General features: G+C 28.9%; 3 protein-coding genes and 1 long non-coding RNA gene across 4 annotated transcripts; 1 reads left to right on the top strand and 3 right to left on the bottom strand.

The window, feature by feature from the left end:
• Positions 1-740: 740 nt before the first annotated feature.
• LOC100570527 lies at positions 741-1,650 on the bottom strand. Its single transcript, XR_510589.2, has 2 exons — positions 1,409-1,650; positions 741-949 (listed from the first exon to the last, which is right to left on the bottom strand). It is a non-coding gene; the product is annotated as an uncharacterized LOC100570527 (long non-coding RNA).
• Positions 1,651-1,813: 163 nt separating this feature from the next.
• Positions 1,814-6,524, top strand: LOC100163766 (vacuolar protein sorting-associated protein 33A). Its single transcript, XM_001944730.5, has 12 exons — positions 1,814-2,165; positions 2,232-2,431; positions 2,638-2,722; positions 2,830-2,934; positions 3,207-3,507; positions 3,588-3,699; positions 4,195-4,355; positions 4,455-4,609; positions 4,676-4,828; positions 4,888-5,113; positions 6,013-6,126; positions 6,191-6,524. The coding sequence occupies exons 1-12, from the start codon at positions 2,064-2,066 to the stop codon at positions 6,289-6,291; spliced, it is 1,815 nt and encodes a 604-aa protein (XP_001944765.1). The 5' UTR covers positions 1,814-2,063; the 3' UTR covers positions 6,292-6,524.
• On the bottom strand, positions 6,416-7,484 carry Acp1 (acid phosphatase 1, soluble). The gene is given in 1 exon segment (NM_001162205.2): positions 6,416-7,484. A coding segment is annotated over 1 exon segment (483 nt). The 5' UTR covers positions 6,970-7,484; the 3' UTR covers positions 6,416-6,486.
• A 1,970-nt stretch (positions 7,485-9,454) lies between these two features.
• Positions 9,455-14,930, bottom strand: LOC100167927 (PAX3- and PAX7-binding protein 1). Its single transcript, XM_001944606.5, has 15 exons — positions 14,592-14,930; positions 14,354-14,523; positions 14,141-14,285; positions 12,948-13,053; positions 12,731-12,885; positions 12,376-12,655; positions 12,128-12,317; positions 11,454-11,574; positions 11,213-11,398; positions 10,911-11,110; positions 10,349-10,499; positions 10,089-10,284; positions 9,828-10,032; positions 9,637-9,761; positions 9,455-9,544 (listed from the first exon to the last, which is right to left on the bottom strand). Exons 1-15 carry the CDS (start codon positions 14,770-14,772, stop codon positions 9,505-9,507), a joined length of 2,451 nt encoding a protein of 816 aa, XP_001944641.2. The 5' UTR covers positions 14,773-14,930; the 3' UTR covers positions 9,455-9,504.
• Positions 14,931-16,676: the final 1,746 nt, after the last annotated feature.

The raw sequence follows: 16,676 nt of genomic DNA, 5'->3' as shown, positions 1-16,676 counted from the left end.
ACTTAGAAAAACAGGATAACAATATTTCTCTTATCTTTGGCAGGATAGAAGACTGCCCATGAATGTGAGATGTGTTTTTATTGTTTCCTTGTTTATAATTAATTGTTATAATTTGTAAAACAAGCCTATATTTTAGATAACATAAATACAATAAAAGTTATAGGCTTAGAATGTAATAACTTTTTTCAAAATATTTTTGTCATACGTTTAAGTAGCGTAATTTTTTTTTTGTCAGATCTTTCTGTTATAGCCTGTATATAGAGTATGGGTCCGGAGGTCTGGGAATTCTTTATAATTTGTGCACCCTCAAAAGTATAAGTCTAGTTGCGCCTATGATCCTACCTACAGAAATAAATACTATATACAAAATGAACTATGTAGAGAGTAGTCAAAATAACATTTTTGTATGCAAATTATGAAATAATTTCAAATAATTTAATTGTTTTTAAACAATTTTATCTCTCATTTTTTCAAAAAAATATTTAACACAAACTAAGATATAGTGGTACTTGTGGTTTCAATAAATTAGTACAAAAAATAAAGATAAACTTAATTGCGGTATGCATCACATCAATAAGTAACAATATCAGTTACATAATGTGTTTCATTTACATATTAATCTAAAATTATTTAACCTAAATAACTAAGAAAATAAAAATTAGTTTTATTATTATACTTAGTGAACATACCAAAAATATAAATAAGAATTTTAGGTAAAGTTAATAAACAAAACTACATAATATTATACAGTTGGTAGTATATTAACTACAATTTCATTTTATTTCTTTAGAAAAAAATGTTTACATAATACATATCTAATTTTATAATAATGCAACAAAAACATGAAGTAAAGTAATTATGCTCGTGGAAGACTTTTTAAGTCATACAGAACCCATATAGGTATGATCAAGATTGATCCAGATGCAGAACCTCCAATAAGCAATTGTTGCTAGAAAAAAACAATATGTAATAATTGCAATTATTAGTTGTCAATAAAATTCAACAAAATTATATGAATAAAGAAGTATTTTATAATGTAATATGTATCATCTAAGTCAAATTAATTACCTAAATTGATGACTTACATTAAAAAACAAATAACTAATGTAGTGTTTTCTTAAGATTTAACTACAAAATAGCACATTACACATACATACGACAAATTACAACAAATACAAATCCAAGTTGTATCCATTCAACAATTAAAATAGTTAACAAGACAAAATAAATTCTGTAAGTATAAAGCCTCGTTCACACGGCGACAGTTGCATGACCCAAGTGTCGCGTATTCAACGAATTAAATATACCGCACTAGGTGTCACGACACACAATATCATTAGTGCCATACTCATTAATGTCCCCGTGTGAACGAGGCTTGCAGCAATTAAAATATAAAAAAAGTTTTTACCCATTTTGGCATTCTGACTTGAGGTGGACCGTTAACAGTAATATTTGTTCTCTTGGACATTACTTGAAGGGATTGCTTGGCCATAGGCTGAGCTAACTTCGATAAACCCAACATGATTATAAAGTAAATTGAAGTATTAAAATGTTTAATGTCTAAAGATTTATAGCTTATGAAATTTCAGCCGCCTTCTTCCTTGCAATTGCTAACAAATTTGTAACCTTTACTTTTTCAATAAAATTTTTATCTCTCAAAAAATAAAGTCATTAACATACGGTTAACAGTGTTACCAACTGCACCGTATCAAAATCTGCTGAAATATTTTTTGATAATTTATTATCAATAATTATCTTATTTGTTATCACCTTCATGCAATCATGCCGATTACCGACTGTATATTTTGATTTTTGATGTGCTCTGTGCGACTGTGCACAAAAAAATTAATTAATACTAACTTAAAATATAAATCTTAAATCACAGTATTAATAATTAAATATTTAAAACACATTGAGAAATTAGAATAAAAATACATTTTCAGTAAAAATGAATAACCTTTTATGTTTTCACTTTTAATACATATGTCTTATAATAGAATTATTTTTAGACCTAATTTATTTTTTTGAAGTTTATGTTCATATTTTGTTAATAATTGCCTACCATGTCTAACTATTTGACCAGTAGCCGAGTAAATATTAGCTTACTCCAAGAGGGGGCAGCGAAAGATTTAATTTACTTATTGGATAAGTGTGATGGTCCTAAGGTAAAACTAATTAAGAATTTCTGAGATATAATTTTTATGACTAAACGATTAAAAAATAATATGCAGGTTATAATTTTGGACGAAGGACTAACAAGACCAATAGGTTTGATAGCTACATATAGCCTTTTACGAGAACACGATGTTAAAGAAGTATTTATTCTTAACGCTGGCAAGTTAAGTAATTTTCGTGAAAAGGTGAAAAATGTCATATTTATCACAAGACCGTTTTTAACACACATGGATATGATATGTGATAATATCCACAAGTATGTGTTTTTCACCACAATTAATTTATTAGTCTGTTATTATTGAGTGTATTCAAATAATTTAAAGAACATATATCTCACCAAAATTTTTTGATTTTCTATGATTAAATAATATCTAACTAACAACAGTTCTAACTAAGTTAAGCCTAAATAAAAATACTGTAGGTTATTTTAATCATTCAACTCAAATAAATATATTATTTCAGGGAAAATCAAGATGACCTCAAACAAAGGGAATACCATTTATTTTTTGTTCCAACTCGTAGTTTATTATGTGAAAAACGTTTAGAAGTAAGTTCTTATTACTAGGTTTAATATGTAATATTATATTGTATGTTTACGTATGTCCTTTACATCAACTTTTAATAATGGTTAATTAATCAATTATAATTTTTCAGAGAAAAGGAGTTTTAGGAAATTTTGTTCTCATTGAAGAATTTCGGTGTTTTTTATTTCCTTTGGAAAATGATCTTATATCAATGGAAATGAATGATTGTTACAAGGTATTTATTTATATTCTTAAGTCATTAGCGTAATTGTGTGAAATAAGAAATTGTGCCTTTGTCATAAGTGAGTAAGATGGAGACAACACACGGGTGCGATATCCTCTTCATTTTTATTCTTAACAGTTTTTTTTTATATACAAACATTTATTGATATAAGTGTTTAATAAAACTAAATCACGTAAATTAACAAATTGAATATCTTTAACAAATATTTTGCAGTGTATTTAATATTCATATTTGTTGACTATAATTATTTTATTTATTTTTAGGAGTTATCGTTAGAAAATGATCCAACATGTTTATTTCGTGTAGCACAAGCAATTGTTAGTCTGGAAGACCTTTATGGGCGCATTGGCCGCGTAACTGGCAAGGGTCCTGTTGTTAAACAAGTTTGGGAATTAGTATCTAAAATATGTTTAGAACCTCGCAAAGCTAATTCTAAAGCAAACAGAAATTATAAAACAATTGATCATCTTGTTTTAATTGACCGCTCTGTAGACTTAATGACACCAATGGCTACTCAGTTAACATTTGAAGGACTTATTGATGAGCTTTTTGGAATTGATTGTTGTAAGTCTATTTTTAATAATAGATTTTAAATAATTATTGTGTAGATTATATAATTATTGTATAATCATATTTTGTTTTAGGTACTGTAGAATTACCAGCCGACAAATTTGTTTCTGAAGAAGATAATGTTAATACGTTAACACGTAAAAAGATTGTATTAAATTCAAACGATGAGATTTTTGCTGAAACTAGGTATACTTTTCAATGGATTTACAATAATTAACTATAAATCAGTGTTTCCCACCTTTTTGACAATGGACCACATTAAAAGTTACGAATCAGCGCAATTTTACAGGTTTTTTTTTAGCTCAAAACTACAACCACTTTTATTAGTTATTTTTCTATTTTAGAATAAATAAAAATAAAAGTCTTATATAAATCAGTGACAGTAATAATTATTAACAATTTATTATTATTGTTTGCCAATGAGAATTATAACTATCTGGTATTTGATCGCTATCAACCGTTATTCTAACCTCAAATTGGATAAAAAAAAATATATATATTTATACATATACTCAATACTGAATACTAGGCGAATATTAAATTTTGGTTTTTATATTTTTGGTTAAAAAAAAATGATGAAAATAGAAAATGTTGCCTACTCCCAGTTGGGAAACACTGTTATTAAGATTATAGTTTGTTGAATAAACATCATTAACGTTTTTATTGATTGTATTGAAATAGAAATAAACACTTTAATGCAGTATTAATGAATTTAAGTAAAAGAGCCAAACACATCACTTCAGAATATGATGAAAATCGAAGTGGTAAAACTGTTCAGGAAATGAAACAGTTAGTGTCTAGACTTCCTTACATGCTGGCACTAAAAAAACAACTGTCTACATGTAATCATCCCATAATTAATTTTGCTTGGTACCTATTTATTTAATATATGAATATTTGTTATTGACTAAATATTATTGTTTAATTGATGTGTTGATTAGATACCACAGTTGCTGGACTAATTAAAGAACTAACTGACAAAACTAGTTTTCGGGATTTAATAAATATACAACAAGAACTGATTTTGGGTATTGAGTCCGACAAAGTGTTACCTCAGATAGAAGATTTGATTTCCAATAAATTTGATCTTATAACAGTAATTATAACATCTTCACAACACACATAATCAAATATTTTATAAAACATTTTATACACGTTGTAGGTATTGCGATTAATATGCATGCAATCTGCTGTAAATTCAGGATTAAAACAAAAAACTTTGGAATATTACAAGAGAGAAATCATTCAAGTTTATGGTTTCAAACACCTTATAACAATGACCCATTTGGAAAATGCTGGTCTCATTAAAATACAAGTAAATGTACTTTTTAAAATTTAAATTACAAAATTTAATTTAACAAGCATTTGATACAGGCAAATTCAAGAAGTTATGCTGTTTGTCGCCGTCTATTAAACTTGGATGTTTACGAAATGAGTGAAGTAGATCCAGATGATATCAACTATGTTTATGGGATTTATGCTCCACTGAGTGTTAGATTAATTCAACATATTTCCAAGTCAGACAGTAAAATATTGTCTGACGTTCTGCCATTATTACCTGGACCTATTGTAGAACATGTTAATTCTGATGTTGATCAAGGTAATTAATTAATTTACTATTTTTTAGATAGGCTATATTCTAATTACAGCAGACATCAGACCAGATTATCGAGTACACTGTACTATGGTGCTACAATGGCTTGCAACAATAAAATTATTACTTTATTAAATAATAATAATGTACACGAGATAAAATAAAATATTGAATATTCCAATAACTGGCTTAACACAGAACACAATATAATATATAAACAACAATTAACATTAAAAAGAAAAGGACAGATTTTTATTACCTAGACGTACCATTCTGCAAGAGGACTATTCGGTAGCTTAGGTAGTCAGCTGGATAAAAAAAAACAAAAAAACTAGTTGCATCAACCTATCCTGAGATTAATTTATGCAAAAAAATATAGGTTGGTTTCGCTTCTATGATCTAGACTATTGGTAATCTCAAATTTTCAAGAACAGGAGTATAGTCGTGTGGAAGACAATCAATTTGCAGTATTTCATATGCAACAAATTTAATAAACATGGAATGCACACACTCAATTTGAAAACCTACTATACTTAAAGTTTGTGTATTTACATTTCTAAAACCCTTGAGATTTAAATTCTTTACACGTTATATTATAAATGCAAGTGTGAAAAGTCAACTTTGAATTAAAGGTTATTCCGAGGTAATTACCATCAACGAAATAGCTAAAGTGGAAAGTAGAGAAAACCTGATGGTACATTTGGACACGTTGAGGGATAAGCCAAACATACAAGACTAAATAACCACAGGGTTAAGATTTTCTGAGAAGGCCAGGCTGCCCTCAGTAGAACTAATATATAGGAATAATTTAATGTCATCGGCAAAAATAGCAATGGAACTTTCATTGTAATAATTTGAGTACTTACTATTTTATTTACAATAATTAGCAATTGTTATTTTTACAGCAACTAATAACAGTTTTTTGGTAGACTCTCAAAAAGTTGTGCTCGTATTTTTTATTGGAGGATGTACATTTGCCGAAATATCTGCCCTCAGATTCTTGTCATCACTTGAAGACTGTAAGTTGCCAAATCATATTTTATGTTTGTACGTTAAAAAATTAATTTCCAAAAATTTTTTCAGCTACAATTGAATATGTAATTGCCACCACCAATATTACAAACGGCAATAGTTTTATAAAGTCATTATTAATCCCCGAAATCAACAATAGTTTAAATAAGTAAATTATTCAATTTAATTTCTTAGGTATACAATTTACATTTTATTATTATATTAATATATTCATTGATCATTCTCATATTATATTGAGTAATAAAATTAGGTACTAATAAGTTTAAAAAAACAACATTTTGTTTCAATAACTATTTATTATTAATTATTATACTTGTTATTATTTTATAAAATATATAAAAAAGAATTTAATTATATTCATCCAGAAATGCTTGACAAGACCTCATACATTGTTGAAAACATTTTTCAAATCCTCGAAGATCAGTATCATAATATGGATCTTCTATATCAGTTTTCCCAGAGGTTTTTGCTTCTGGATCAAATGACCCTAACAAAAATATTTTTGCTTTTGTATTGTACGATGGTTTCTTGCGATTGATACAGTCCACATTACTCTTATCCATTCCAAAAACAAAATCAAACTTATTCAAGTCTTCCAAATTGAACTTTTGTGCTGAATGCTTGTATTTTATACCATTGATTTTCAGTACGGACATCGTCCGATGGTCTGGTGAACAGCCTACGTGCCATCCCCCTGTACCAGAACTTTCAGCATACCACTTGTCTGCTAGACCTCTTTGCATAACCACCTCGTTAAACACAGCCTCAGCCATTGGAGATCGACAAATGTTACCCAAACATACGAACATGACACTACGTTTTTCGCCCATTGGTGTATCGTATTTGGTCGGAAAAAATGTAATCAATTCTCTTGTTTTAAATAAAAAAAAACTCCAAATTTTGCTTTGGCCCGTGTGCTTCTGCTGCAGAAGGTGATTCCACAGACGGCAGCAGCGAGTTGGTACAACACAGCACTGAGCACGATATCAGACTAAGCGTTGAGTTTGTACTTTGCGTTCACACGATCAATATTAATTGGTAGGTAATTATTCGTAATAATAAATGTAAAATCGCTATTATATAAAAAATAATAATAAACTACCTAATAAACTAAATATTAATAAGCGTAATAAACTTTAGAACATAGTTTTTAGTTTTTACCGTTCACGTTATCACAATTCACCTCCGTGGTTTTCTAATTCCGTTATCTCACGTTATCACGGCTTTAGATAGAGCCGTGCTCGTTATCTCCGTTATCGTCAGATCACGGCTATAGATAGTACTATCTTTAATCGTGCGTCAGATAGACGAAATTACGAGAATGAGTTGGAGGCCGTGGAACTACGACTGCGTCAACCACTGATCTATGATGTAGATAATATCACAGATAAAACAAATTTATATCATATTATACAGAGTGATTCTTTTATCATTAAACACTCGTTATTTCAAGAAGTGTAAATGTTTTTGAAAATATTATTTTACGTAGTTTCAAGTCGTGTACTCAGTGGCGTAATTGAGAATGTATCATGGGAGGGGATCAAAATAAATTTGTATGGCAAACTTGTGGGGGGGCTTTGCCCGTAATACATCATCAGATTTCTCTGTTTCTTTAAATAATATACAAGAAATTGTGTAGGTAAAATTATTATTAAATATTATGCTTTATTAATTATTATTATAAATTATTAAATTCTATTTTTTTTAATAAACTCATTCAAATTTTTTATAAAAATTAATATGACATAGATACCTAATAGTTGATTGAATAAATTGCAGTGACTGCAGTTAAATTTTCAATACATTTTTTAACTGGTGTTTATTTAATTTTGCAAAATTTTAGCGCGAGTTGTAATACTAATTATAAATTATAATAAGTGTATAAAATACGTCGTACAAATTTTGTACGATTTTAAAACATTTAGTTCCGGGCCTAATAATGTTTAGTATTTTTAATAATTTAAAATTGTAATACCTACGTCAATTCCAAGCTTCTTTTTAAAAAATTCAATGGAGTACTACTAGTTGCTGCCGGCTGGTAGCTTACTTTTTTTTGCTCCATTTTTCTTTTAGCTTATAAAAATAAAATAAATTACTAAGTTGTGTGACAATGTGACTATGAGGAAATGGCACGGTGTGTTCTGACTGTGTAGTGTCCACTGTCTATACGTAATCGTAATAATCACGGCCTTAGAAGATCTTCTAAGGCCGTGGTAATAATCAATGTATTAAGCTCGGTTTAAGATAGTAAATAAGATAATAAATTAATATTAAATAGACTTTTGAATCTGAGAATAAATTGTTTCCATTTAAAACGGATCCAATACAACTCTTGAGTGATTCTCAGATAAAACCTATATGCAAATCACCTATTTTTATCCAAACATAACACAGTAACAACCACGGCTATAGAGTTTAGATTATCTTAGGTAATATCATAGAACAATGGTAATATTGTAATACGTAATAACCTAACCTTTTTATAATAACTCTCATTTTTAAAAATATATTAAAAAATATATTAATATTGTTACTTATGTTGTTAACATGATAATTATTTGCCATTTGGTTAGTATATAAATCCGCTGGGAGCGCTCTATGATCTTAGGTATTTAGTAAGATCATTCTCAACACACTTTTTCTCGTTTCGTTACGCAACCGTACTATCTTAAACCGTGGTATTAAGTGTCGGTGAGCGTTCGTAGTATCACAGAATAGATTAAATATTAGCTTTCAAAACTGCATCAGCTGCATTTAAGCTTATATATAAAATATAAATTTGACATAATAAATTAAAATGTGTATTTTTTCCACCATGTATTTCAGTACATTATCCTTCCTTAACTGTGTATTTGATCTATACTAATCTTTTACGGTTGCTAAAATTAAAAATTTTAAGCAATTACCTAGCAAATGATTTGTATAAAACTAGTTGGATAATTTTCAGAATCTAAAATTATAAATCATTTAAAGATTACATTGCTGGATTATGAAAAATGTAAATTATAGTTTTATGTGAAATGTATAAAAAATGTCACTCAATATTCTGAGAATTTACAAAAGTACTCATTAACTCTGTTTAATGCGTTACACTGTGTTTACATTTTACAAACAAAATAAATACACAGAAAATACGTGAAAATTACATTTTAAATGGAAATGTTAGTCATGAAAAATAACCTTTTTCAACAGCAGAAAATTATTTTTATTAATAGTATAAATAAAAATTGTACAAGGTGTAATAATATACACATGATAATACAAGTATTTATAATTAAGCATGTATTATAATTTTAATATTTAAATTTCTCTAGAACATTAGTTGTTAAGAATGATATACCGATGGAGTGTATCAGAATGAAATGTCATAGTCTGAGAATTTCATTGAGTTTATCCAGGGCCAGCCTAATTAAAAAAAAACAAACAAATTGTTGAATTTGAATTATAAGAATAAATAATAAACATTAGATTTGCAAATTACAAATATTTCAACATACTTTGCCTGTGGATGTGACTTATCTATTTCCATTGAAACTAATTTCGACTGGTTTAAGAATGGTGTTAATTCTTTGGGGGTAGTATTTCCATACGACAACCATGAACTAGGTAACATACGGGCAATCTAAAACCGTTAACATATTCAATGATTTAAATGTAATATGTCTATTAAAAGTTAATAAAAATGTACCATTGTAATTTTCAAAATAGCTTCTAGTGGCTGTAACGTTCGGATAGATGTTAACAAATATCTGTTTAGTATTTGATTTATGGCTAAATCAATTAACACAACGTCTTCAATAATTCGGTGCCAAGTTAGTATATTGCCCAGTAATTTTACAGCCATGTTAAACTGTCTTTGAAAAAATACATTCATACGACCAGTATTCATTACTCTGAAAGAAAAATTATTTTTAAATCATAGACTTTATGAATGTTTAAGTTAACTCACTGTCTAGAGGATATTGGAATAAACACATCATAATCAACCGAATCTCGTATTCTGTCCACTATATTGGTCATCAACATCATCAATAATTTACTATCTGGATCAATAGTTGGGTACATGTCCAATATATGCTTAACAATACTACAGATATGTTTGGTCTGTTTTGATGACAATGGATCCCACTGGCTCGTAATCATTTCTATAAAATAAAAAAGAATCTTTTTTTTTTAATGTTAAAATTTTTTGTTAGGAAGCATACATACGATCAATTTTAATGAGCACAACTTTTTCTATTATTTTGGGGATTAATTCTAAATCAACATCTTTTATTAACTGATCAACATTATTATTTCCTTTCATCGTATACTTTTGCATACTTTTATACCAAAACATGTCTTCCAACTTCAGATCATCCTATAAAAATTACACATACAATGTATAAACAGTCTTGAAAATAGAATGGTTTAATTTCTATCAAAATGTATATAATCATTATAAAATCAATAAATATAATATTATGGATTGTAAAAATACAGTAAAACCAATATTAAACGGAATTTTATCAACTAAAAGAAAAGAATATATATTATTTCATGTGTAAGACATATTGGAATATTTAAATATTTAAAATGTATACAAAAATTAATATTTTTCTCAAGTTTTTCTTGCACAAAATGGATTACATAGATGATCCATTTTGTTATTAAAAAAAATATTTGTTACATTTTTTATGGGAATGTAAAGCAAATACTTGAAATAAATAATTTTACTGTATGATTGCAATTGTAAGACTTAAGTTCATATATTATACTTCTAAAGATATACCTCCAACGGATTCCATGTAAGCATTTCTATACGAACAAAAGGTCCCACTAACTTAGGTAAACACACATTTACATAAGCTTCAATATAGCTTTCCAAGTACTTGTTTTTCCATTCTAGCATATGTTTTAATACTAAATCAACTGATGCAAATTCCTCAAGCACATCGTCCAATAACAGGTTTGAGTCACTTTTAATAATCTCTATACACAAAAAAATCACATAAAATTCAAATATCTTTAAATATAATTAATATTTCTAATAATAATTAAGGAGTCAAGTATAATTTATAAAGTTATTTGTACCTAATTGATTTCTAAATGCTGACGCATCTGTTTCAGGAACTTCTTCATCGCTAGACATTCCATCTGCATGTTTACTAATTGCTTTTATTTCTCTCATTCTCATACGTCTGATACGACGACCTTCGCGCTCTGCAGCTCTTCTTTGCTGTTCTTCAGATCTTGTATGTGTTGTTGGAATTCCTAATTCTGTTTGAAGATTTAAATTTAGATCTTTAAATAAATAATATTAATTACTAATTACTATTTGTTGAAGATTCTTCTGCTTGATCTCGAACATCTTGTCTACGCCTGGCTATCAAATCTGTACGTCTTTTTTCATACATCTTTGATATACGCTGTTCTAATCCCACAAGTAGAGGAATCTATTAAAAACCATTTGATTTAGTTGGCAAAAGTACATAGTAGTATAGTAAAAATAATAACAAGTAACTAAGACATTAACGAGTAATGTAATTGATCTAAGAATTTATTAAATTATAAAAAAGAATAGACAAATTTGTAAATAATAAAAAGTTACAGGTTAACTTTTTTGAGTATTATAATAACTGCTTATTCAGACAGTAAAATAATATTAAAATCAATAATTGTTTTTTTGTTTATACACGCTAAAAATATATCCAGTAGTATTATTATTTATAATATTTGACTTAAAAAATTTTTATATCATACTTTTCACAAAATTCAATAAAATGTAATTAAAATATTTGCAGCATTTTGTTGTTATAAAAAATATGTATTGTACACCCATATTAACATAATAAGTATTCACTAAAATAAAGTTAATAATTTTGTACTTTAAACCAATTTTAGAATGTTAACATTATATTTTTTTGTTAGAGCAAAAATGATCCTATTAATTCTTTTACAGTAGTCTGTCTATTGAATAACATCACTAAAATTAGAAAACACCCCTACCTTTTCATCAAGACATTCTACCAGATCAGTGACGTACCCACGCAAATCTTGATAAAACTGAAAACAATCAGCCAACTCTGGAACATTCATTTTTAGCTTTTCAGTTCTACTCTTAATCTCTGGTATTTCGTTAATCATATCTTCAAAATATTTCTGATCTGGATTCTGATTTTTTTTCATCTCACTAACTCTGAAATAAAAAATACAGATAAGACTTTATAACTATATACTTATTATATATGATATACATTTCTTTAGATTTATTTATGATATCATCTAAGTTCATTGTAGTCATCGGTGCTTGTGGAGCGTATGAATCAGAGAATCGAGGTTTTTGATTCATTACTATTGGAATCATAGCTTGCTCTTGTATAACCATATTGTTATACAGGGTATTCATGCCGGAAGATTCCTGTTGAGCAGCAGCTAACTGTGATACTGTTACTCCTTTCCTGATTTGTTGAGTTTCCCAATCATTGTCTTCATCAAGTTCATCAGGGTCTTCAAACTCAGTGTTGTTAGTGTGATCTAAGTTAAATTTATAATTTTAAACCATTTAAATAGTATTGATGTAGTACTAGTATAATTTAATATTTTAATTACCAGCCATTGTAGTATGTAAGCTTTTTTTTCGATCCTCAGCTTGACTAACAATTCCTGACATAACAATAATACCATCATCATCACTATCTTCTAATTCATCTTCTTCTCTTGTTAAACGTCGACCAGTAATCTGTTCATTGTCAACTTTCGACTCACTAAAGCATTTATTTATTTTTATTTATATAAGTTGATTATTAAAAGTATTTTATAAAAATACTTATGAGATTGTGATGATATTGGTATAAAATCTTCTCCCAAATCACGTGCTTGTTGTCTTCGTTTTCGAGCAGCATGAATTAATGCTGCGTCGGGAATTTGTCCTTCTGGAAGTAAAATTATCACACTACTCGTTAACAATAAAATATAATTTTAAACTAAATTTCTGCTTCGTCTAAATATATTTTTTGATTATTCCTTTTTTTTTATGATTCCAATATAATCTACTTGGTAATTTGTTTAAATATTATGAAGAGTTAATTTTTAATTTTCTTAGTAGTTTCTCTAAGCAAAGGAAAAACTAAAAACAAACTGCTAAAAATATTGATAAATATCAATAAACGCAGTTATAAACATTTAACTCAAATTCACAAAGAAGTTTTTTTTACTTAAGGCGCCCAGTGTAAATGTAATTTTGTCCACAAAAATACACTCTACGGTAATAATGATCCTGTTCTGTAGAAACAACTAAATTTAAGAGGATGTCACACCCGTATGTGTGTGGTCTTCGTCTTAAAAATGTAGATATAACATAGCAAAAACTGTTTTGTAAGGGACAAGTTTTATCTTTCTGTGTTTGTAGTGTTTCTGAACATATAGGGTGGAAAATTATCTATGCAACAGCGTGTCCATATTTTAGATAACATAAATATAATAAAAAAGATTTGCTTCTAAACATTTGGTTTTTTTGTTTTTTTTATTTGCTTATAAAAAATGATTGGATAGTGCTATTAAAAAAAAGCATGCTGTTGCACAGATAAAGTGTTGTGAAAATTTTGTAGTTTTACAACAAATATGTGCGAGAAAAGTTGTCCCGCGCAAAACAGTTTTTGCTATGTTGTACATTTATAAGACGGAGACAACACATGCGGGTGTGACATCTTCTTAAGGATAATATTCTTCTAATATTTTAATCTCAAACATTATACATGACTACATTATACTCAATGTCTTCAAAAAATAAAACACAATTCTAAGCTTTTATTTTGGATAAAAATATGAAAAACCGGAACCAGGCCCCTTAAAAATTGCATTGTTTTTATATTTTTAACAATAATTAGACCACAAAACGAGTTACTATAGTTTATCTTTTATCTTAATTTATTTAATTTGGTCTTACATTTTTTTAATTTGAGCTTAAAAATTGAAATAATCCACAATCAAACAGTTTTTAATATAAAAGCTAATTCTTACTTTTTAATATTATTTTAACTTGGTCAGGATTAGAAAATCGATGAGATGAAGAACTGTATGAATCAGGTTCTTCATCTGAAGATACATAGCCAGCCATTTCAGCTGCTCGGCCTGTAAGCATTATTTCCTTTTCAACAGGTTCAGACTAAACATATTAAACAAATAAAACATAAAACAAAATTATAAATTTGATATAACTTAACAATGAATTACGTTAAAATTTTTTGGTTTTTCATCGACAACAGGTTTCATTGTATCAGCAATAGCTTTTGATTTTTTGCTATTTTCTACTTTATCTCTTCCCATTTTTTCTTTATTCATTTGCTTTTTAATTTTTTTACTGTATGATGATTTTTTAACTTTGAATTCTTCGCCATCATCACCTTACGAAATACAGTTATTACTCCATGATTAATAACAATATTTTATAGTCAATTCAAAAAATACTCACATTCATTTAACTCATCACCAAAACTCAAAGTGTTAACTTTCTTAATTGTCTTTTCTTTTAGTGGTTTTGGCATTTTCAGAACTGTATCTACATCCATTTTTTCTTCATTTTCATTGTCCTGAAAACCGTCTGAGTCTCTTACACGTAGGTTTCGTTTAGGCTTCCTAAATTGCATAGCCATTTATAACGACGCTTTAAAAAAAACAAAACTTAATACTATAGATAAAAATTAACGACTCGTTCTTCACAAAGACAATAAAGTAATTAATATTAATAATAATAATGGTGTTTGGTACAATTCAGAAAATTCATACACGAATTTGTATTTTGTATATCGTATGATTATACAAATACAAATACAAATTACGGTTCAAGTGATTGTTGATAACATAATCAATATCAAGAATGACCAGTTCACAGAAAATAAATTCCCTCAAAAGGTAATAAAAATAAAGGAATAAGCTTACAGCACAGAATAGATTAAATAGGTCAATGCTACAGGCAGTGGCACAAAGGCTTATATTTTTTTACCGGGAAGTAATTTGAAAAAGGGCCCCCAAAAAATAAGACGCGAGCGACATTTTATTTTTATATAACAATACAATACAAAACTATATAATAAATCATATATAAGGTATAGGTACTCTTAGTACAGTTTTGGGAACGATTCTGGTTAAGAAACTTTTCGATTTTTAAAATTTTTTTTTCAATAGGTGTATTTAAGTGTCTGTGTTCTAGAATGTACCTTTTTGACATTTTGCACTTTTAATGTCGACTGTACAAAGTGACTTAGAGTCTTAGAACAGTTTTGAACAGATGTTATCCATTGCAAATATTTTACAGGTACCTTTATTGCTACATCAGGATTCATTTTTTATTAGTTTTAGGCACTTTTAGCTTGGAAAATGATTGGACTGGTCCTGCCACAGTAATTGCTGGCATTAAAAGAAAAATGATGCAAGCTATTAAATGTCTGGAAAACTACGTAGGTACTCAATAAATCGTTATTTATATTAAAGCTACCAAAATATTTTATTATATTATTATTTTTTTATTATTATTTTCATTAGTTTTCATCTTTTATAACTGTTTTTTAAGTTAAAATTTGTCGTGGAAAGTCCGAATTAATAACATCATTAATTCTTTATATAATATGTTAAACCAAAATCGTATAATGCTTTAATACCAAATTTTATTATCATTCGAAAATCATTTAGAAACCTATATGCTCTCACGAGGCCAATATCTTCAATGAAATACTCATTGAGATTTGGTACGTAACAAAAAAATTGTTGGTTAATATTCTTTGAGGGTTCCACGCGAACACGATCATGTTCAGTGGGGCCATTATTCTGTTGAAACAAAATCGTACTTTTTAATAGGTACGAAAAATAAGGAACAAAATTTTACTGTGTATAGAAGAAATGATTTTATTACATAATGTCATGAAAAATAGATAATGAATGCTCAGTGCTTTAAAATTTTGAACGCCGAAAAATGAAATATATTATGTGATACAAAAAAAGTAACAAAAACCAAGAAATAATAGTTTAAATGAAAAAAAAGGCATCGGACAAGACGAGACGATGTGGGGAGTACGTGATGGCGAGTTGGTGGTGCTGATGATATTGGTAACTGGTATATGGCCACTGGTCACCTCTACAACGTTCTCACGGGCTGTCCTGCGGGGCGGACGAGAGTCGCGGGCGCGTGGCAGCAGGCGAAGCCCGGCCACGACGGCTGCGAGAGCGACGACGGTTGGCGACGAGAGGCTAGTGCGCGATGTCGTGCGCTGCTTGACGGTGCTGCAGGTGCTGAAGATGACTGTTGTGCCGGCGACGATGGTGACCTGTATAGCTCGGAGTGAGCTAGCGACGAAGACTATAATCTCGGTGCAGCTGCAGAATCGGCGGCATTGCGACTCGGCCGGCACGGGATCGGACCACTGGGTGAAAAGGGGAGAGAATCTGCGGACAGCATCGCGACGCGCCGCTGTCCTGATACTCTCCGTGATTTTCGCCCTGGCGTCTCCGTCGCCATTTGCCACAGCCGATGGCCACGGAGTCGCGCACCGCCAAACCCCTC

The sequence above is a fragment of the Acyrthosiphon pisum genome, chromosome A3 (genome assembly GCF_005508785.2).
Source record: "Acyrthosiphon pisum isolate AL4f chromosome A3, pea_aphid_22Mar2018_4r6ur, whole genome shotgun sequence".
Lineage (NCBI taxonomy): Eukaryota > Metazoa > Arthropoda > Insecta > Hemiptera > Aphididae > Acyrthosiphon > Acyrthosiphon pisum.
This window is presented reverse-complemented; position numbering and strand designations above follow the sequence as displayed.